Source organism: Lutra lutra, chromosome 1 (genome assembly GCF_902655055.1).
Source record: "Lutra lutra chromosome 1, mLutLut1.2, whole genome shotgun sequence".
Classification (NCBI taxonomy): Eukaryota; Metazoa; Chordata; class Mammalia; order Carnivora; family Mustelidae; genus Lutra; species Lutra lutra.
This window is the reverse complement of record NC_062278.1, coordinates 161,720,909-161,743,418: the sequence shown is the minus strand read 5'-3', so window position 1 is coordinate 161,743,418 and position 22,510 is coordinate 161,720,909. Positions and strand designations below refer to the sequence as shown.

General features: G+C 39.3%; 1 protein-coding gene across 7 annotated transcripts in view; it reads right to left on the bottom strand.

Moving 5' to 3' along the window:
* Positions 1–1,780: 1,780 nt before the first annotated feature.
* Positions 1,781–22,510, bottom strand: part of TCAIM (T cell activation inhibitor, mitochondrial) — a 47,955-nt gene continuing 27,225 nt past the window's right edge. For 4 of the 7 annotated variants that reach the window (XM_047742285.1, XM_047742277.1, XM_047742301.1 and 1 more), the window contains 6 exons: positions 14,348–14,470; positions 11,974–12,071; positions 11,147–11,238; positions 7,783–8,015; positions 7,060–7,191; positions 1,781–3,496 (listed from right to left, as the gene is read on the bottom strand). In XM_047742285.1, coding sequence (XP_047598241.1) covers positions 3,256–3,496; positions 7,060–7,191; positions 7,783–8,015; positions 11,147–11,238; positions 11,974–12,071; positions 14,348–14,470 — 919 coding nt within the window. In that variant the 3' untranslated portion in view covers positions 1,781–3,255. Of the gene's footprint in view, positions 3,497–5,979; positions 6,418–6,485; positions 6,587–7,059; positions 7,192–7,782; positions 8,016–11,146; positions 11,239–11,973; positions 12,072–14,347; positions 14,471–22,510 lie in introns of those variants that run through there. The other 3 variants (XM_047742324.1, XM_047742314.1, XM_047742307.1) reach the window with 3 other exon arrangements.

Below are 22,510 nucleotides of genomic sequence, written 5' to 3'. Positions count from 1 at the left end.
GGGGCAAGGACTTCTCCAAGGGCACATCTGATCTTGACTTATGATCCGCCTATACCCAGCACTACCCACCAGTCCACCTATACCCACCAGTGGTGGGCCCATGTAGAGCTGGGGGTGCTGCTGCCTGCTCAGATTCCTCAAAGCCCTTGGGAAACCTAGATTCTAATACCACTTCTCTTATCGGCAAGATGCAGAATGGTCTTGGCCAAGTCTCCTCTCAGTTTTGGGTGTCAGTTTCCCCATGTGCAACATCTGTCACCTTAGGGGGAAAATTCCCATACTGCTATTAGGTATGTCCCTGTGAGGGTAAGGTTTTGAGTGACCAGTAGACTGAGGTTGCAGTAGCAGGGGACTGGGGATTAAAAGAGGGTCCCACTGCACCAACTCAGGTCTGGTTTGTGTGGCCACTGGCTTGTCCCAACTGCTAAGGAGTGAGGGGTGCCTGGGCTGGCAGCCAAGGACCATCCAAGGGAGGGCTCTGCATTCCTGGGGAGACTCAGTGAGTGTGGGAAGAACTTCTAAGAATGCGACCCACCATCTCCTTTTACAGATGGGGACACTGAGGCTAAGTGAGGTCTTGTCCCAGGTCACTCAGTGCAGTGAGCCACTAGGAGTTCTACCAAGGTGCCCTGGGGATTGTGTCAGTTCTAACTCATGGGATAGGCACCTGGGTGACCCTGCCAGGTCAGAGGGCTTGTGGTTGGGGTCTGTGGTCAGGCAGCACTGGTCAGAGGCACTCTTGAAATAGGGAGGCACTTTGTGATCAACCAGCTGCCAAGTCTCACCTAATGCATCAGTGGCTTTTGCACCTGGGTCTGAGTGTTAGCCTCCTGGATGTTTGGGCTCCTAGCCCTGGGGTCTGTGGTAGGAGGCTGCCAGGACCATGGCTCCCTGCAGAACAGCCCAGAGCCTTGGAGCCACCTATCTCCACAAGACTGATGTTTTACTGGCTTGCTTGAGGGACACTCAGGTCCCCCACCAACGGCAGGTGGGGTAGGGTGGCAAGGCCAGATTAGTCTAAGGGAAGTAGGAACACCAGGGTACTAGGGACAGTGGCCCGAGCTGGAGGGGTTCACTTAGGGATGTACACACAGTCCTTAGAGGTTCCATAGGTGAGCTGACTCCTGACACAGCCCTGACCCCCCTTACTTCACCTATCCATTTCTCAATGCCCTCTCATTTGCTCAGGTAGGCTGCCTGGACCTGGAGGTCTTTTTTTTTTTTTTTTTAAGATTTTATTTTTTATTTATTTATTTGACAGAGAGAGATCACAAGTAGGCAGAGAGGCAGGCAGAGAGAGAGGAAGGGAAGCAGGCTCCCTGCTGAGCAGAGAGCCCGATGCGGGACTTGATCCCAGGACCCCGAGATCATGACCTGAGCCAAAGGCAGTGGCCCAACCCACTGAGCCACCCAGGCGCCCCTGGACCTGGAGGTCTTTAAGAAATAAAAGAGGAAGTGGGGCCTGGGGGACCTGTCCTGCAGACAGATGTGGCTTTGGACCTATGCCTCCCTGACTAGACAGCCTGGGCTCTGGGCCTGCATCTTCCTTGGGAGAGGTCTGGCCTGGGTCTGGAGCTCAGGTCCCTTTGGAGACTGTTTCTGATCCACGGCTTTGTAGTTGAAGGGGCCTCATTCTGTGCCAGTTTTCAGTGGTGGGACAGAGTTTTCCTTTTTATGTTAGACTGGGAGAGGAGATCAAAGATGTTATCGATGTCTTGTAACTTCCTATTATGTTGCAATAGTTGTAAAACTATTAATAATTGAATAACAAGAAAGACAATCTGATTAGTGTATTATTTATTATATTAATCAGTTCTGAAACAAAGTCCAACTCAAAACATTACTAAGGATACTATTATTACTTGATTTTAGAAATGGCATAATCCAAACTTATATTTCAATAAATTTTCTTATGTAACCTTTAAGGAAGGAATTTTTCAGCCCCATCATTTGGCTCTGGGAAATCTTTATAGGCAACAGAAAAAAAAATTCAGTATAGTTGTTACTGAAGGTTCAAAGAGATGATATGCACAAACTATAAAAATTACAAATCACTATTTCTTTTGAACACACATTTGAATTAGAATGTAAACAGCTTAAATAATAGTGTTTTAGATGAATTTGAAATGTACTTAAGAATGGTTGTTAACGGCTCCTTTTCTTTCAGTGGGGAAAAAACTCCTTTCCTATTTCTTCAGCAGCAGGGGCTACAAAATGGTGCCCCCAATTAGGATTTATCTTATCCTCTTGAGAAACGTGCCAAAGAGGTTTTGGACCTGGTGAAATGTATTATCTGAAGGGAAACACCTGTGAAGAGAGAAGCCCCGTGTCTCCAAGCAGCTCCCCCGTGTCCCTGGGGGCTGAGCTGTGCTGTGGCCTCAGGGAGCCCACACAACTATGCACAAGGGGCAGCTCACAGGGGCCTCACCCGACGAGGGAAACACCGGCAGGAACAGGAAGCCAGAGTTGAGGGGATGACAGAAATCCTGAATGGCCTGAGCCATTTTACACTCCTGCTTGCTGGAAATCTTGGGGAAATAAGCAAGGTTTTTCCGGATAGTTTGTCCACAAAAATAAATGAGTTACGTCACTGATTCAAAGGCATTTACTGTCTGATAGTGTCATGCTAACCAACAGTTATAATATTTTAATAGGTCAGGAAACTTCTGGATTTAAACCTAAATTTTCTGTCACCGGGATGTTTTAACAAACTGGTATCAGACTACTTATGACAATGTGAATACTATACATTGCTTTGTTTTTCCTTCTACTCCTTCTTTCAGGAAAAATCTGGTTATCTAATTTTTGCTACCCATAAGTCTCCTGTTTTAAACAGTAACTGTCCCCTCCTGGCTGCAAAACACACGTTTATGCTGACACACAAGAGGCAACTATCCAGTTGCATGTTGAACGAGTCCCATTACTTGAGAGCTATGCTGAATGAGACCTGTTTACACGTACCCACGTTAAGTCATATAAAAATAGATATCCTATGTACACATTGCTAAAAAATGTCCTTTCATTCTGACATCTTTTTACCCAATCTTGCCAATCAGATAAGAAACACCGTAAGACTGGGAGATAAAACCTTTTAAAATGAGTTTTATAGCAGAAATTAATTTTTTAAAAAGTTCCACTTTTAGAGCAGCAGTTAGAAACTTCGTTCTTGTAATATGTAAATACTGTTATATCAAATTGTGGATTTAAAGAAGTTTAACAATTTCTTATCTCCTCAAAAATAATACAGATTTTCTGTTATTTAATGGCTTCTCCATCCTTCCAATTCCAAGGAATACAAAGGTCTCCATCTTGCATAACAGAATAAAAATGTGAAATGCAGAGGTGCATCCCTTTTAGGTAAGGCAGTGATTGTTCTAGAAGTCTCTTACAACAATCCACCATTTGTTTACTAGAAACGCTGGGCTCCTTATAAAACTTTTCCAGAGAAAATTTCTTCGTTGAAGCCTGTATCAATTCATTTTCAATAACTTTTAACCTGTTATATTGAAAATAAACATAATATTGCCACAAGCTATCACCAAATAAAAGAACATAAAGTGTAGGTATAATTTTATATATTGGGCCTCTTTCTTTTAAGATTTTATTTAAATTCAAGTTAGTTCACATATACTGTAATATTTCAGAGGCAGAATTTAGTGATTCATCAGTTGCATACAATACCCAGTGCTCATTCCATCACATGCCCTCCTTAATGCCCATCGCCCAGTGACCCCATCCCCTCACCCACCTCCCCTCCAGCAACCTTCAGTTTATTTCCTAGAGTTAAGAGTCTCTTACGGTTTGTCTCCCTCTCTGATTTCTTATTTTTCCCTCCCTTCCCCTATGTTCATCTGTTTTGTTTCTTAAATTCCACATATGAGTGGGATCATATGATATTTGTCTCTGACTCACTTACTTTACTTAGCATAATACCCTCTAGTTCCATCCATGTCATTGCAAATGACAAGATTTCGTTCTTTCCCATGCCTAAGTAATATTTCATTGTACGTATATACCACATCTTTATCCATCATCTGTCGATGGACATCTAGGCTCTTTCAATATTTTGGCTACTGTGGGCATTGCTACTATAAACACTGGAGTCTAACTTTCTACTTTCAACACTGAAAATGGTATCCAGCAAGGGTAAATGACATGTTTAGAAGACATGCCAATAGTTCGTATACATGTATCTTTGAAAGTATTTGTTAAGTCTTCTAGCAGTAATGGGTAAAAATAATTAAGACATAATTTTAAAAGTTCTTATGCTGCCTCACTGAGCAGCTGTTAGTAAAAGCAGAAAGCTGAGTGTAAAAGCCCTAGTTTTAGACTGTAGGTGAACAGTCTGACCCTAGGGCAGTCATGACTTCTAGAGACTCCCGAACACCCACCAGGCTCATAATAAGACCAGGCACCTGGGGAAGAGGCACCTCCCCTCCACTCTCTTCTATGCCCATCAGCTCCCTTTCTGTTCCCTCCCCTTGGCCTATGGGCTACGATGCCTCTTTTTCCATCAAGGGCTTGAGTAAAGGCCTACAAAGCAGACAACTCAGGGCAGAACTCAGTGTCTTAAATATAGGTGGCCAATGTTTATGGGTATACGTTGATTAACAGATTCAATCCTCCAAATCTTGGGATGTGTGAAAGAGGCCTCCACCTTGTCACACCCTTGAGGGGTATGCAGACCAGCATGTACATCTCTTGGGAAGCCCGCACAGTAAGGTGAGTAAACCAAAAGTGCCATGGTCAAGGGTTCCTAAAGAAGTTTAAGTATTGCACTAGTTAAAAATACCCAAGTAACCTCTATTTACCCACTCTTAATCTTTGCATAAAGGAAAAAAGTACCATGAAATACCAAAAGCTCGGAAAATATTTGAAAACAGAAATAGTCATTGTAGTCAGCGGCAATGAGTAGCAGGGATCTGTAATTACTGACTCACTCCCTTCAACAACACCCGGAACACTTTCTCAGGTGGTGGTAGTTTTTTTTCCTGTAAGATGACTCCTTCTAGACAATGCTGCTTAGACATTCAAGAAGTTGAACAGCAGTTAGGGCTGAGGGGGTTCTCAGAATGTTCGAGTTGAACCTGTACCTAATCTTTCTAGACAGGAAGAACCATAGGTACCATCAATAGCAGAGATTGACAAACTTTTTCTGTAAAGGACTTTTCTCACTGGCTCAAAAAAAAAAAAAAAAAAAAAAAGATACTAACAATGTGACTTAGAAATAGAGAGCCTGGCATGTGGTTAAGTTACTGTGTAGTTCTCCAATGACACATCTTTATACACATCTCTGGGCAGGACATGCATTCCCTTTCCTTCTCAGAGAAGCCTCTGGCCTCATTCCTAGGTTGCCCCAACCCCTAGGCCACAACCTTTACAACCATGAGGTCCCATTAGTCCTTCTGGGGTGTAATCTCGGAGGAGAATCGAGCCCAGAGAGGGCAGCCTTCACTGGGGCTCTCTCTGGGGCTGGACCCTCCAATAAGGAGATGGTGGGGAACAGCCTTTCCCTTCCGGGGTGTCTAGGGGACCCTAGCCTGCAGGCCAGTTCAGTGGACTGACAGGCCCCAACCCGACTTCTCACAGGGCGATTCACTCTGGCTGCTCTGATGAGTCACCGTGTTGACCTCACAGGTAGGATGGAACTTTCAAAAAATAACCTATGTGAACTGCATTTCTTTTTATTTTACTTCCTCATAATCTAGTAGCAGTACACCAAACCTACAAAATGGAAAATTTTCCATTTTCCATGGCCACGGAAAAACCAGAAGCAGCAACTATAGTATAGCCACTGAAACCATCAGCCCTCACAGTGACAGGTGGGCCAGAGCTGCTTCCAAGGGTTAAAGCTGACTTATAATGGTGAGAAATCACATGACAACATGAAGGCTTACTAACCAGTCAAGAAATGGGACATCCGTGCCATTGGAGCTGGCCAACGAGCTGTCAGCAAGTCCACAAACAAAACCAAGAGACGTAGCTCCTTCACTTATTTTATGCACAAAACAATCCTGTTATCTTTTGTCTTCTATGGCTCTCCACCACCACCACCCTTTCTTTCAGATGAGCGGCTGGTGGTGATGCGGAACCAGGGGCTCCCCAGCACACTGCTGAACAGTTACCGCAGATCCTCTACCTTCCAGGTTCTGGTCTCTGTCCTTCTTACCCTCCTCCCTGGACTTGTGCAGCCACGTTCTCTGGGCCACTGTGTTCCCTTCAGTGCCCCTATGGCCTTCTGGGAGCGCTAGCCTTGGTGCTTCTCACTCAGCCCCTCTCTTGTCCAGCTACCGCAGATGCATGCAGAACCTGCACCTCCTACCAGAAACACAGTCCAGGAGGGCAAGGACCTGGGCCCATCATTCTCTTGGTGGCACCTGTCAGTCTTGGGCACACAACAGTCATGGCAAAAGACTGCTAAATGAATGAACGAGTGAGTAAATTCTCAGTATCCAAACCTCCTTTGCCAATGTCCTTAGAAAAACCTCTTTTGAATGTAATATCCTCCTTTCTTCATAGGAGATACATAAAACATTATCAAGCAGTATCCAATGCCCACAAATCAGGAAACTGTCGGCTACGAGTCCTTCAAAGATACAAACAACAGAGACAGGACTGCTTATGAACTGAAACCATTTTTTACTTTAAAACTTCTTCTCATCTACTTAAAATCCATAGTTCTCAAAGTTTTAAGCCATCAAGATTCCTGTTATTTAAGCAGTAGCTGAATTTTTCCTTGTTGCCACCTTTTTTCCATCTGGAGAATTTCTTTCTGATATTCTTACCATTTGTTCTGCCCCTGAGTTGATTTTTATACTAACAAGCCTTGCTTCTCAAATGGAGGCACATGGTGGTAATGTCATTGAGGCTGTCATAATCAGAAACACCACATGCAATTCCTGGCAGACCAAGGCGGGGGATAAATAAGCATGGAATATGCACAAATCAGTCCACTTCCTAAGTTTCATGCAGTTCTTATGTCCCATCTTTATGAATCCTGAATACCTGAATTTTGACTGACTGACAGGCAGGACATTACAAAGGGCTCGTGGCACTTACTCTTCTTTTCTTTTCATGTTGTCTCTCGCCTGCTGGGCTTTGGTAAGAATAAACCACTGGAGGTTTGCTGGGTCACAGAGGCTTGGGATGTTAAAGTGCCCGAGTTCATGCAAGCTTGGAGCATACCTGTCACTGGAACAAAACACACGTGAAAGGAAGAATCACTCATCCCTTGTTTCCCACTCCACCCCCAAAGAAAATATTTTAGTAGCCTGATGAGTGATAAAGGAATTCATCAAGAAAATCTACTTTACTTTAAAAGTATATCGCAAAATTAGGCTTTAAGTTTTGCTGTTTCTCAAAGACACACACCCTTGGGATGACCACATTCCTCCTCACCCCGTGGCCACCCTCATCTGTGAGACAGAGGCTGTAGCCCACTTCACTCTCAGGTGAGAGGGGAGGTGTGTATTTAGCACCAAGCACAGGCTGTGAAAACTGTATGTGCACAAAAATGTGCGTTACTGATGCAATATTAGTTTAATCCTAGACAGTTTTCCATAGGACTGACTTTGCCCTGTACGTGGCAATGTATTTCAAGACTGTTTGCAGAGTCAATCCTTCATCCTCTCCAAGTTGGCTTTTTTAATGTGTAAAAAAGAGTGTTGCTAATGAGACTGACATTCTTTAGTTCCTAAGAAAAACACAAAACAATTTAATCTACTTACACACACAACACATCTAAGTGAAAGAACAAAAGTCATTCTTGTTTTAGATATTTACCTGTTAAGGATCATCTGTAAGCCACGCAGACTTCGAGGGTGAAACGGTATTCTGTTTTTCAACAGTCTATGATAGAACACATCAAGAAGAGAGTAATATTCTTCAAGCGTCAACACTGGTTGCAATTCCTCGATATAAACCACTTGTATGCCTCCGAGAAGGTAGCTTATTTGGTCTTCTAAAAGCATCAGCCTCCTCTGAAGGTCAAAATAACTTGGTAACCTTTCAAAAAGCTACAGAATTTAAAAAAAAAAAAAGTGAAAGAAATATTTAGTTTTATGTTATTGTAATAGCTCAATTTTAGGATTCCAATAAACGGAATTGAGAAATTTTAACAAGAAAAACTGTTTTCCTAGAAGGAAAGTTCTAATAAGTGAAAGAAAAAGACTTAGTGTAATGCTAGAAACATTAATATTCAAAACAAACCACTATAATCTTAGGGATTTTTGGATAGGACTGAAGTGACTACAGAAAGAAAGAAATAGGTTCCAAATGAAATTAAATCCTAAGTACTGTTATTTAAATCTCATATTAGTTTAGAATGATTACATGGTCTAATAGAGAAGGGTTTGAGAAATAAAGAACATGGATTTCTTTTTTTTTTTTTAAGATTTTATTTGACAGAGATCACAAGTAGGCAGAGAGGCAGGCAGAGAGAGAGAGGAAGGGATGCAGACTCCCTGCTGAGCAGAGAGCCTGATGTGGGGTTCGATCTCAGGACCCTGGGATCATGACCTGAGCTGAAGGCAGAGGCTTTAACCCACTGAGCCACCCAGGCCCCCCAAGTACATGGATTTCAATACCAAGTGTACTTCTTCAGAATTTACTTTAATTCAACAAAACTCAATTCCATGCAATAAACATCACTGAGCACCTACCATATACTTAAGCATGAAATTAAGCACCTGTAGTGTATAGATTATCGGTGCTCGGTCCTGATTCTCAGTCGGGGTGCAAGTGAACAAAACAAGAATCTGGATTCTTTGTACTAAGTGCCACGTCAGCATGAGTGGATACAGAGAAGACACGCAAGTAAAGCTTTCTAAGAAAGTCTAATGTGACCGTCTGAAAAGACTGGATTTCGCGGGAGTTAGATGCACATGGAAGTGTGTCGGGGAAGAGAGACCAGAGTCTGGTCCGCTGAAGTGGGAAGGCCTTGGTGTGCTGTCCTGAGGACTCAGACTTTACCTAGAGAGCTAGGGATGAACAACTTACACAGGCGTGGAAAAGCATCAAAACCTCTGCTCTAATAAAAGAAAAAGCAGTATACTAATTCTACAAATTATTTATAATAGACTTCTAACACTCTGAAAATCATTTCCCTACCCACTTACTCCACTTTTCTCTTAATGATTTATCTATGTATAAATGGTAAGTACCTTTAAAAAACTGTTCATTTTCAGATAACTGTAGATTCATACATCTTTCACCCTTTCCCTAATGGTAACGTGTTACAAAACTGCAGTATAACATCACAACGGGGAAACTGACATTGATACAATCCACGGGCCTGATTCAGACTTCATCAGTTCTACTTACACTTAGTTATGTGTATGTAAGTGTGTATTTAACTACATGCAGTTTTATCCCATGTGTAGATTCACATCCCATGACCACATGATACAGAACAGTTCACCATAGGGATCCTGTGTGCTCAGCGATCCCCCACGGACCACGGGGGAGAGCCCCCGACTCCCCAACCCCTGGCAACCACTAATCTGTTTTTTTCCACCATTTTGTTATTTTAAGGATGTTATAAAAGTGGAATCACACAGTGTGTAATCTTTTGATACTGACTTTTTGCACTCAGCACAATGCCCTTGAGATCCATCCAGTTGTTGCTGGTATGAGTAGTTCATCCCTTCTTCCTGTTGGGTAATATTCTGTTGTATGGATGTGCCACAGTTTAATCATTCACAGCCTGAAGGACATTAGAGTTGTTCTAGTTGTTGGCTATTATGCACATTCATGTACAGGTTTTTGTGTGGACATAATTTTTCACTTCTTTAGTATAAACGCCCAAGGGTGCAACTACTGGGTCACATAGAAAACATGTTTAGTTTTGTGCTGTCATTTTCTTTTCCAGAGCCCTTGTACCATTCTACCTATCCCCCACAGTGACAGATGAGTGATCCTGTGTTTCTTCACCCTTACCAGAATTTCGTGTCATTATTTTTCATTTTAGCCTTTCAAAAAATTTGTCATCTGTAGGTCTTCTGTGCTGTAGCTGTTCAAGACTTTTGTTTTTTTGGATGGTTTGGTTTTTTGATTATTGAGTTTTGAGTGTTCTTTTATGCACTTGGTACACAGACTTTGTCATCGTCAGATATGGTTTGCAAGTATCTTCTACTGAATATTTGATTTGAACAGACAGTTCACAAAAGTATATGGACAGAAAATAAGCCCATGAAAAGATACTCTCCATCATCTGTCATTATGGAAATGCAAATTAAATCCAAATGAGATAGCACCACACATCTATTAGAATGGCTAAAATTTTAAAAAACCACCATTGTAAGCATTAGCAGTTTCTCAAAAGGTAAAATACCCTACTTATGATCTGACTATTCCACTTTAGGAGAAAAGGAAATATATGTGCATCTGGACATAATGTTTCTTTCTTTCTTTTTTTTTGGACATAATGTTTCTAACAGCTTTATTTTCCATTGCCAAAACTGACATAACTCAACGTCCATTAATAGGTAAATGGATAAACAAATGGTATATTTATATGATGGAATACTACATGGAAATAAAAAGGAATAAATTCTTGATACATGCAACAGCAAGGATGAATCTGAAATTATGTCAATGAAAGAAAAGAGAACTCCCCCCAAAAAGAAGTATATACTTTGTGATTCCATTTACATGAAACTCTAGTAATATAAACTGATTTATAGTGACAGAGAGCAGGCCACTGGTTGCTTGGGGAGAGGGTGGCAGATAGAGGAGAGAGTTTACAAGGGGACATGAGCATACTTTTGTGGGTGATGGATATGTTCACAATCTTGATTGTGTTAATGGCTTCATGGGCATTTACACATGCTAAATCTCATCAAATTATACACACTAAATATGTGTAGTTTATTGTATGTCAATTATAACACTGTAAATCTGTTAAAACCAAAACAATAGAATACAGGCCTTCTAGGCTACACTTCAGGAAAGACTATAAAATTTCCAAATAAAAACTGACTTAAAAATCAGGCCTCTAAGTATTTTAACTACATGTTAATAAACATCTATTCTGAAAACAGCTGAAACTATGATTCGAGATTTTTAGTTCACTGACAAAATAGCATAGTTTTAAACAAAAGTAGGTCTATGACAAGTCAAGATTTTTTGCTTTGAAACTTTTCCTTACTTTTGTCCAGTGATGATGGACATCCATTGTTCCCAGCATCACATGGCCCACTGCACTCATCCCGGATCGGTCTGTAAATATTATTGTACATCCTGATAATAAAACACAAACCCTTTGGTCACCCAGAGATGCTTCATTTTTTTAGGAATATGCAAATAATGACTTAAATTTAGTATACAAATTCAGGGTGAAATTCAGCAGACGCTTAAAGGCTAATTTTTTATTTTTTAAAGATTTTATTTATTTATTTTAAAGAGAGAAAGAGAGCACTAGCAGGGGAACAGCAAGCAGAGGGAGAAGCAGGTTCCCTGCTGGGCAGGGAGCCCCATGTGGGAATTGATTCCAGGACCCCGGGATCATGATCTGAGCCGAAGGCAGACACTTAACTGACTTAACCATCCAGGTACCCAAGGCTGATTTAAAAAAAATTTTTTTTTAAGATTTATTTTAGAAAGACGGAGAGAAAGAGAGAAAGAGAGAAAGCACGAGCATGCACATCTGAGGGAGGGTGGGAGGGAAGGGCAGAGGAGGTGGAAGAGAATCCCAAGCAGACTGTGCTGAGCTCAGAGTCTGCCACCTGGCTTCACCTCAAGACCATGAGATCATGACCTGAGCTGAAATCAAGTCTGTCGCTTAACAGACTGAACTACCCTGGCATCCCTTAAAGGCTGGTTTCATGTCATTGTTTTATTCAAAGGAACAGATTTTAAAATTCAGCTGTGATAAAGTCCCATCTGTAAGGGCTTTTAATACTTTGTTTACTCCCACAATTTACAGATGTGTATAGCAGCTGAGTGATATTTTAAAAGGAAATGGAAATTGTTTACCTTTTGCATTTTTCAGTGTTTCCAAGTTCTGCTGTGCTAAGCGGCCTAAACTATGCAGCTGGCTACAGCGATGGGCGATGCCCCAGCTCCTCTGCCACCTACAACAGAGCACACAGGTGCATTAACACCAGGAAGCCCTGAGGGAGGAGGCCTGCTCTCACCCCCAGCTGCCTGATTCCTGTGAAAACCAGGGAGTTTCTCAAGTAGGCATATGTTGTCCAACTAATTTTTTTATGAAGCAACCAAATGGAAAATGAATGGTTTGCCAGAGAGTAAAAATATTACTACTATGTTCAGATACCCAAACATTTAAAACAAGCAAATATACTATGCTGTTGTTATTTTAAAATAAAGGAATGAAATGGGGAACACTTAAGGAAACCTTTCTCATCTCCACATCATTCAGTGATGACGATTTTGTTTTTGATTTAAGTTCTAATTAGGAACTCTAGGTCTAGATCAGATCCTTTTTATCTTATTCTAGAGAAAGTGATTTTTTAAAATGACATGCAATCCACTTATTTTCTAAATGAACACTGAATCTTAGTGACGAAACGGAACCTGACATCCACGTGGTGTCACAGAGGCACTGGCGTACAGTGGTGTAAAGACCACTGATCTTTAGAAGCATCAGAACATCCCTCTTTGAATTCTAATTCTGTGATTTACTGGCTCTGTGACCTTGAATAAGTCCCTTCTAGGCTTCCTGCTGTTTCCATTTCATACATACTAAGTGGGATCACTTCCCCCAGCACAGGCAGCATAAATCTAAGGGATAACATATGTGGAGGAGTAAGGCACCCAAAACAAGCTCTCAAAAAACAGGTTCCTCCTTCATCCTATCACTAATTCTGATGAATGTCATCGCTAGTAAAGTGGATTTTCAATTAACCCACAGATGAAACAGATGTAATTTCAAAGAATTAATACTGTGATAAAGCTATTAAATACAGTTCTTATTAATAACTGGTCTTTCACACAGGTGGCTCAGAGTTAGAAACAGTCCTTGGTCACAATGTTTCCATCTTTTGGAGGCGTGGCTGATTTTCCAATAGTGGAAAGCCATCATACCCATGATCCTCTGATGTTTCAGTCTCAGAAAGCTTTTGCACTCCTAAAAATGGGGAACCCAAAGAGCTTTTGTTTATATGTTTCATATTTATTGACATTTACTATGGCAAAAATCAAAGCTGAGAAATTTCTACACCATATTGTAATATAATGCTTATTTCTTTTTATGTTAAGAAATCCTTAAAAAAAATCCTTTAACTTTCCTAATTCCAGTCTCTTTGATAGTTCATTTAGAATTTATACTAGAAAAAGGTACTTTTGTGTACATAAATTTATTTATTTTATAAACTTTTAAAAAGGATCTTGTTGTTAGGTTTTGGTTAGAGAAGTCCATGCCACTAAATTGGGATTCAAAGAATCTGCATAATCAAAGCAGCCAAAAAATACTGACGTGATGATAAAAAAGCAGCCATCAGCACAAATCCAAACATCCCACATACCCCAAGTCTACACAATTCCCTTGAAATCCAAATTATCTTATAAAACTATGATTTAAAAGAAGCCCCCCCAAAAAAGAAGCCCCAAAAATCCATTATGATTTGAATATACAAGAACAAAACATGTATTATCAGTACTCCATAGGCACTAGAAAAAGGTGTTATTATGATAACCAAATAGTCATTTAGTTCAAAAGAAAGAAAAAAAATCCTGATAGTGAAGGTTGAAAAAAACAAAACAGGTTACAACAAACAGTAATAGAAACGTTCAAGCACAAAACTGGGCAATAGTTTCTCAGTTCCTGTAACGGGTGGTTCCCCTCATGCCCAAATCACACTAGGGCCCCCTTTTACCTTCCTTACTGTTTTAATAGCTGTTAAATCTGTTTTTATAATAAATGCCTATCATCTTTATATAAGTGATTTCCAGGTTAGTGAAAACGTCTTTAAAAAGTCATGCTATAAAACACAGAACCAAGAACACGACACCCATATTTTCTGTCTCCCTTACTCATTTTAAACTTGAATACTGATCTCACAGGATGGAGGAATAATTACTTTTTATATATTATTGCATATGGAAAAGGATATTTTTCTTATAAACATTAAAAAAATTAAACTCTTATGCTAAAAATTTCAGTATCTAAACCTTATTTCACAATTGTAAACGAGAGATTGATAGTTTTCTTACATAGATGAACATTTGACTACTTTCAGAAAGAGATAACTGAAGGTTATTTATAGTTATCAGAATAATTACAGAGAAAGATGCAAATATTTGCTGGAATATTTTCTGCTAGAAAGCTTGTGATCTGCAGATAATACATGCTTATTTTAGTCTCTCCATTAGGTTCTGTCAGTGTTACCTGATGTCTGAGAGCTGCAGCTGATGAGACAGATCATCCTTTAAACGGTCTAGCTCTTTTCTAAGGGGCAAACTGTTCTTCAGTTTTTTAACTGCGCTTTTCCCATTGTTATCTAACCAGGATCTAGAGGGAAAAAAAAAGAGAGAGAGAGAGAGAGAGAGATACACTTTAAATACTGACTCTAAGGCAAACATTTCTAGTTCTAAAAGATATAGGCACTGCAGTAAAGCAGCTCCAGTGTTAAACTAAGTTTCCAATCAAACCTCAACCAAATTATAGGCAAAACACAAGGTGGAGAGAGTTGAGTAGAGCCTGAAGTAACAGAGTTAACTTCCACTGGGTGTGTGGGAGGGAAGCAGTGAGCATTGGGGGAATAAACAGACCTACCTGAAAGGACAGGTGTTTTGGGAGACTCTGTGGTAAAAAGAGACTGGGCTGACAAGGTCTGGCCACTGGAGGGACTTGGATAGAGATATGGAGGAGTAAGCATGGAAGGCTCAGGGCACTAATGATTAAGATTAAACTAAAGGAAGAAATTGGAATCTACCCAGCTAGAACGCCCAAAGTAATCTTTCAAGTTCCTTCATTAGGACATATTCACTGCCCTTTAAGTGTGTCACCAGCACCATTAGATGTGTCTTTTCAGTTTGACTTTTCATCTTATTAGTTGTACCATAACATTATTTCCACATTTGTTCTGGTAGAAGTGGTAGTTCCACCTTCCCTGGGGAGAATATGAGTGAATGACGGATGTATATAAGTGAAGATCTAGCACAGCCCACTGAAAACTGTGATACACATAAGGGAGAGGTTTTGGAGTATCTTGAATTTTTAAACCTTTATCCCATCTCTAGAAATCTAAGAACAGGTTTAGCATAGTTAAAATTTAATTTTTTATATATGCAAAGGAAGTCATCATAACTAGAATATGACTTAACAGGTGCTGGCAGAATAGACTTTTAAAAAATTATCAAGTTGATAATCTTGAAACCAATAAAATCCTTATGCATCTATCAAATATTTATTTGAAATGCTTGATACTGTGTTGTGTTGGGATGTAAGGAAGATAAAATTGTTCTGCAAAGGAAGACACATCTACTAAGCAATATAGAGATAAGAAATTAGGATATATGAAGGGCACCTGGGTGGCTCAGTCAATTACGCATCTGACTTCAGCTCAAGTCATGAGCCCAGAGTCCTGAATCAAGTCCTACTTTGGGCTCCCTAAAAATTTTATTTGACAGAAAAAGAGAGAGAACTCGCAAGCAGGGAGGGCAGCAGGCAGAGGGAGAGGGAGAAGCAAGTTCCCCACTGAGCAGGGAGCCTGATGTGGGACTCCCTCCCAGGACCCTGGGATCACAGCCCAAACTGAAGGCAGACGCTTAACCAACTGAGGCACCCAGGCGTCCCTCAATAATATATATTTTAAAAGAGTAGTAATAGTTTTTTTAAAGCTTTACTGATGCACCCAAAACCATAAGTTACCTAGAAATAAACCTAACCAAAGAGGTGAAAGACCTGTACTCTGAAAATTATAAAACATGGATGAAAGAAATGGAAGGTGACACAAAGAAATGGAAAAACATTCCATGCTCATGGATTACAAGAACAAATATTGTTAAAATGTCTACACAACCCAAAGCAATCTAGAGATTTAATGCAATCCCTATCAAAATACCAACAGTATTTTTCATAGAACTAGAACAAACAATCCTACAATTTGTATGGAACCACAAAAGACCCCAAATATCCAAAGCAATCTGGAAAAAGAAAAACAATGTGGGAGTCATCAAAATTCCAGACTTCAAGTTAGATTACAAAGCTGTAGTGATCAAAACAGTATGGTACTGGCACAAAAATTGACATCGCTCAATGGAACATAATGGAAACCCCAGAAATGGACCTACACTATATGGTCAATTAATCTTGAGTAAAGCAGGAAGGATTGACTATGCAATGGGAAAGAGACGGTCTCTTAAACAAATGGTGTTGGGAAAACTGGACCGCAATATGCACAAGAATGAAACTGGACCACCTTCTTACATCCTAAACAAATATAAATTCATAATGGAGAAACCCAAATATGAGACAGGAAACCATTAAAGTCTTAGAGGAGAACACAGGCAACAACACTCTGACATTGGCCATAGCAAAGTCTTACTAGATAAGTCTTCTGAGGCAAGGGAAACAAAAGCAAAAATGAACTATTGGGACTTCATCAAGATAAAAAGGTTCTGCACAGTGAAGGAATCAATCAACAAAACTAAAAGGCAGCCTACAGAATGGAAGATATTTACAAATGACATATCTGATAAAGGGTCAGTATCCAAAATACATAAAGAGCTAATCAAATTCAACACCTAAAAAACAAATAATGCAGTTAAAACACGGGCAGAAGACACAAATAGACATTTTTCCAAATAAGACATCCAAATGGCCAATAGACACATGAAAAAATGCTCCACATCACTCATCATTGGGGAACTGCAAATCAAAACCACAACGAGATAGCACCTCACATCTGTCAGAATGGCTAAAACTAACACCACATGAAACAACAGGTGTTGGTGAGGATAGAAGAGAAAGGGGAACTCTCTCGTACCATTGGTGGGCATGCACCTGACACAGACACTCTGGAAAACAGTATGGAGGTGCCTCAAAAAGTTAAAAATAGAATTAACCTATGATTCAGCAATTGCACTACCAGGTATTTATCTAAAGGATACAAAAATACTGATCCGAAGGGATACATGCACCCCAATGTTTATAGCAGCATTATCAACGATCGCCAAGTTATAGGACGAGCCCAAATGCCCGTCAACTGATGAATGGATAAAGAAGATGTGGTATATATATTATATACCTGACAATATTATTCAGCCACCAAAAAAGGAATGAAATCTTGCCATTTGCAACAACATGGATAGAGCTAGAGAGTTATCATGCTAAGTGAAATAAGTAACTCAGAGAAAGACAAATACCACGTGGTATTATTCAAATGCAGAATTTAAGAAACAAAACAAATGATTATAGGGAAAAAAAGAAAGCAATGAAAACCAAGAGACAGACTCCTAACCACAGAGAACAAACTGATGGTTAAAGAGGGGAGGTGGGTGGGGGGATGGGTGAGATAGGTGATGGGAATTAAGGGGTGCACTTGTGATGAGCACCGGGTGTTGAAGGGAAGTGCTGAATCACCAAATTCTACACCTGAAACTAATATTACACTGTATGTAACTGGAATTTAAATTAAAAATAAATAAAAAGAAAAGCTTTAATGAAATGTAATATATACATACCAAACAAGTCATCTATTGTTAGTATGTTCTCAGTGTTGTGCAATCACCAGCACAATCGATTTTAGGACTCTTGCATCACCTTAATAAGAAATCATGTACCCATGAGCAGGTACTTCAATACTCCCCTCCAGCTCTTAGCAACCACTAATCTACTTCCTGTCTCACAGATTTGCCAATTCTGATTGTAGATGGACTCATGCAATATGTGGTCCACTGTGGCTGCTTCTTTCTCTTAGCATAATGTTCTCAAAGTGGGGCGCCTAGGTGGCTCAGTGTTGGTTAAGCTGCTGCCTTTGGCTCAGGTCATGGTCCCAGGGTCCTGGGATCGAGTCCCGCATCGGGCTCTCTGCTCAGCAGGGAGCCTGCTTTCCCCTCTCTCTCTGCCTGCCTCTCTGCCTACTTGTGATCTCTATCAAATAAATAAAAATAAATAAAAAAATAAAAAAATAATGTTCTCAAGTCCATCCATGCTATAGTATGTATAGTACTTCATTTGTATTTATGACCAAATACTACTTCATCCTATAAACAGACATTTTGTTTATCCACTCATCAGCTGATAGGACACTTTTGGCTACTATGAGACTGACGTGCTGCCTACTACGCTAGGAAGGCACTACTTTTGGCTATTATGAATAATGCTGCTATGAGCAAGTTTTTATGTAGACATCTGTTTTTCCCACATCTTTCCCAATACTTGCTATTCTCTTTTTTTATTATAACCATATTAGGCTATGAAGTGGCTACTTCATGGTGGTTAATTTGTTAGACCTCGCTTTGGTTTCAAAAATGATTTCATTATACCTACAGTGATAAATACAGTACATGCATTTTTTTAGAGCATTTTTTAAAAAGATTTTATTTATTTATTTGAGACAGAGAGAGTGAGCATGAACCAGGACAAGGAGCAGATGGAGACGAAGAAGCAGGCTCCCCACCAAGCCACCCAGGCGTCCTAGTACATGTACTGTTAATAAGAGGCAGGCAAAGAGAAGAAAAAAAAAAAGCTGATAATGAAATGAAGCCAAAGCAAAGTGGTATATCAAAATGAATACGGGGCGCCTGGGTGGCTCAGTGGGTTGAGCCTCTGCCTTCAGCTTGGGTCATGATTTCAGGGTCCTGGGATCGAGCCCCGTATTGGGCTCTCTGCTCAGCAGGGAGCCTGCTTCCCTCTCTGTCTCTGCCTATTTCTCTGCCTGCTTATGATCTCTCTCTCTCTCTCTGTCAAATAAATAAAATCTTTTTTTAAAAATTTTTAAAAAAGTGAATACAGGAATATCATGTACAAGGTATAAAGTTAGATGCAAACTGAAGACATTGAGTTTAGTTCCTAGGTTCATGATTCTTTCTAGATAAAAATATTTCAATAATGCTGGGGCACCTGGGTGGCTCAGTTGGTTAAGTGTCTGCTTTCAGCTCAGGTCATGAGGGATCAAGCCCCAGGTCGGACTCCCTGCTCAGCGGGGAGTCTGCTATTCCCTCTCCCCCTCCCTCTGCCTGCTGCTCCCCCTGCTTGTGTTCCCAGTCTCTCTTTCTCTAACTCACTCTCTCTCAAATAAATACAATCTTAAAAAAAAATTTCAGTAACTCCCCAAAAGTTCAGTTTTTCATGGATTTAAGAGGATGAAAAAGAGAGCCATGATCCAAATCACAATAAAATTAAGATGGCATAAATTTCAAACTCCTAGGCTTCAAACTGCGTGGAACAAGTAAGGCATTTACACAAATAGCTTTTCAAACTTCTTGGATGGCAATCCATACAAAGAAATTTTTTTTCACAGTAAGAACAAGTATATACACACATGCACACACATATATATTTCTACATAACTAAAACAAGTATTTTGAGAAACACTACTTAAACTTACTGAAAACATATATTTTAAAAAATGTAAAAAAAGACAAAAGCAAAAGCAAAACCACTTTGCTGATCCCAAATCACTAAGTTGCATCATACTTGCAATGTGAAAAACACTGACTTAGCCTACAGAAAAGGAAAGAATAAGTAAATGCATGATACCAGTTAAATCATGACTAAAATTTCCAAATGTTCTGCAGAAATAGTTCCAAGGTTGTAGTTGTACAATGTGGCATTTTGTGAACACTAAGATTGATTTAGAACTTCTACACTCAAAGTGAAATATAACTCCTTGAACAAAATTCGAATGCAAAAAATGGAAGTCTGACATTTACGGGATTTCAGTGTATGATAGAATAGCATTTCAATGGCCTTTCTATAGTTCCATGACATGTTTTTTCCTTTGGAAAGGTATTTCATATGGGATTATTTGTTTAGACAGAAATGGATCCCACTGGCTCCTTCTAAGCACAAATTAAAATTCATTTTGTTATAATATTATTCAGAAATTAGAGAATATACCCAAAATATGGACATATTAAAACCTACAAAATGTCCATGGAGTGGATTTTCCCAATTTTTTTGAGACTGGCAAACTTCTATTACAGTATAGAAAAAAACTCTTGAGGTATTAAAAATTTCATTTTATCCATTTTATATGGTTATACAGTAAAGTGATTTTGAAGTAAGATAAAGCACAACTTGCCAAGAAATTCAGAATTACATAACATGTCCTAAACATGGATTGAAATGTAACTACCACTTTAAAAAAAATGTAATTACCAGATGTAATATGAAAACAGATTGAACGGAGCTTTATAATGTGGTAATTCTTCTATTTTTAAAGAAAATCCTGACTGATTTATTTTCACAATTTCTAGGTTTTATTTCACAACAGTAAGAGACGATTTCAGTTTACACTAAAAAACACTGCTATTATATTATTTTTTAAAAATACTGTATCTTGGGGACGCCTGGGTAGCTCAGCGGATTAAGCCTCGCCTTTGGCTCAGGTCATGATCTCCGGGTCCTGGGATCCAGCCCCCGCATTGGGTTCTCTGCTCAGCAGGGAGCCTGCTTCCCCCTCTCTGCCTGCCTCTCTGCCTACTTGTGATCTCTGTCTGTCAAATAAATAAATAAAATCTTTAAAAAAAATTGTATCTTGAAATATTAGAAGAAATTATTAGAAATCCTAGAGGAAAGCTTAACATGCTTTCAAGAATAACTTTTGATCAGGTGAATACAATTTATAAATCCAGTGAAGACCAGTTTGATGTAAATTTGAAGAATTATCATTTTTATGCTCTTTGTGACCATTATAATTATGTGCGCCTTCTGATTCTTCTTCTGCAACCTAAATATACAAGATGAAATTAAACAATACAAGAATCAAAATAAAAACATGAACTGCATATGGCCAAAATGACCATGGTGGCTAACAAGTTTTGGCTGTCACAGGTACCCTAAATCTTACAAGGCAGCATCACTCAATTCATGAGTTGAAAGCTCTCCAATGATTCGATGATTTTATAATTATTTTAAAATAATTACAAATTTAAGAAATTAATAATTGAAACAAGAAATTGATACAGATACCATTCTGATTTTTATGATAAAAGCTCTTGGAATCCTTACTGGGAAAACCTCACCTAAAACCAACTGTTGAGTAAGTCCTCAATAGAGTACCTTCAAAGTGGGCAGTATCTGTGTTTGGGAGAAGGTCAAGACTGGCTCGAAAGGTTTTGGAGCTGCTCATACTCACAGCAACCTACTTAACTTCCACCGTAGCCTCTGCATGTAATTACCTTCAATCATCTCTTCTGTTTTTCTAAACCATTTTTTAAAATCATCAATTTCTACCTTCTCATGACTATTCCTTTTTTTTTATACACATCAATTTCTTTTTTTTTTTTTTAAGATTTTATTTATTTGACAGAGATCACAAGTAGGCAGAGAGGCAGGCCAAGGGGGTGGGGGAAGCAGACACCCCGCTGAGCAGAAAGCCCAATGCAGGGCTCGATCCCAGGACTCTGAAATCATGACCCAAACCGAAGGCAGAGGCTTAACCAACTGAGCCACCCAGGTGCCCCTATACATCAATTTCTATCTTCATTACTTCATTACTTCTGGTCTATCATTATCATTCCCAAAGTCACATTTTCATTCTGGTTTTGTTTACAAAGAGAACTAGAACAATTAAAAATTGAACAATTAAAATCCACATATTTAGGGAGATGATTTATCCCCTAGTTATACACATACACAGATCAGAGACAGGCCATTATAGACATGTACACACATGCCTTCAGACAGGTTATTTGTCTCCCTTTCTGTACTAGACTACTACTTTCTTGTCCCTGCAGCTTTATTTGGAATCTAGCTAGATAACAAGCGCAGGGATTCCTGAGTTAGTATAGGTAGTTCACAAAGTAGATGTTCTGCCAGTAGATAATTAAAGATAATTTATGATGTAATAAATGAGAATCCTCTGGTAAGCCATGAACTCTTTAGGTACAACTATAGGAACAGAATATGGGTGGTGTTTATGGAGTCCAAAAAGGACTTATTCAAAAAAACATTAATGATGACTTTATAAACAGGACAAGTAAAAGGGAAATATTTCATACATGGTTTTTATAATTAAAAATTATTCTTTCTCAATATGTTCCAGATGATATTTTAAAATTTAGATATAATTGACATATAACATTAGTTCCATGTATAAAACATAATGATTTAATATTGGTATATATTACAAAATGATGACCATAGTAAGTCTAGTAAACAGCCATCACCATACATGGTAACACATTTTTTCTTGTGATTAAAACTGAGAAGATCTTTTCTCTCAGCAACTTCCAAATATACAATACAGTATTATTAACCACAGTCCCCACACTATACATTATTATATCGCTAGGACTAATTTATTTTATAGCTGATAGCTTATACTTTATAACCCCCCAGATGATATTTTCAAATGTTGTCTCCATGCACTTCTATCGT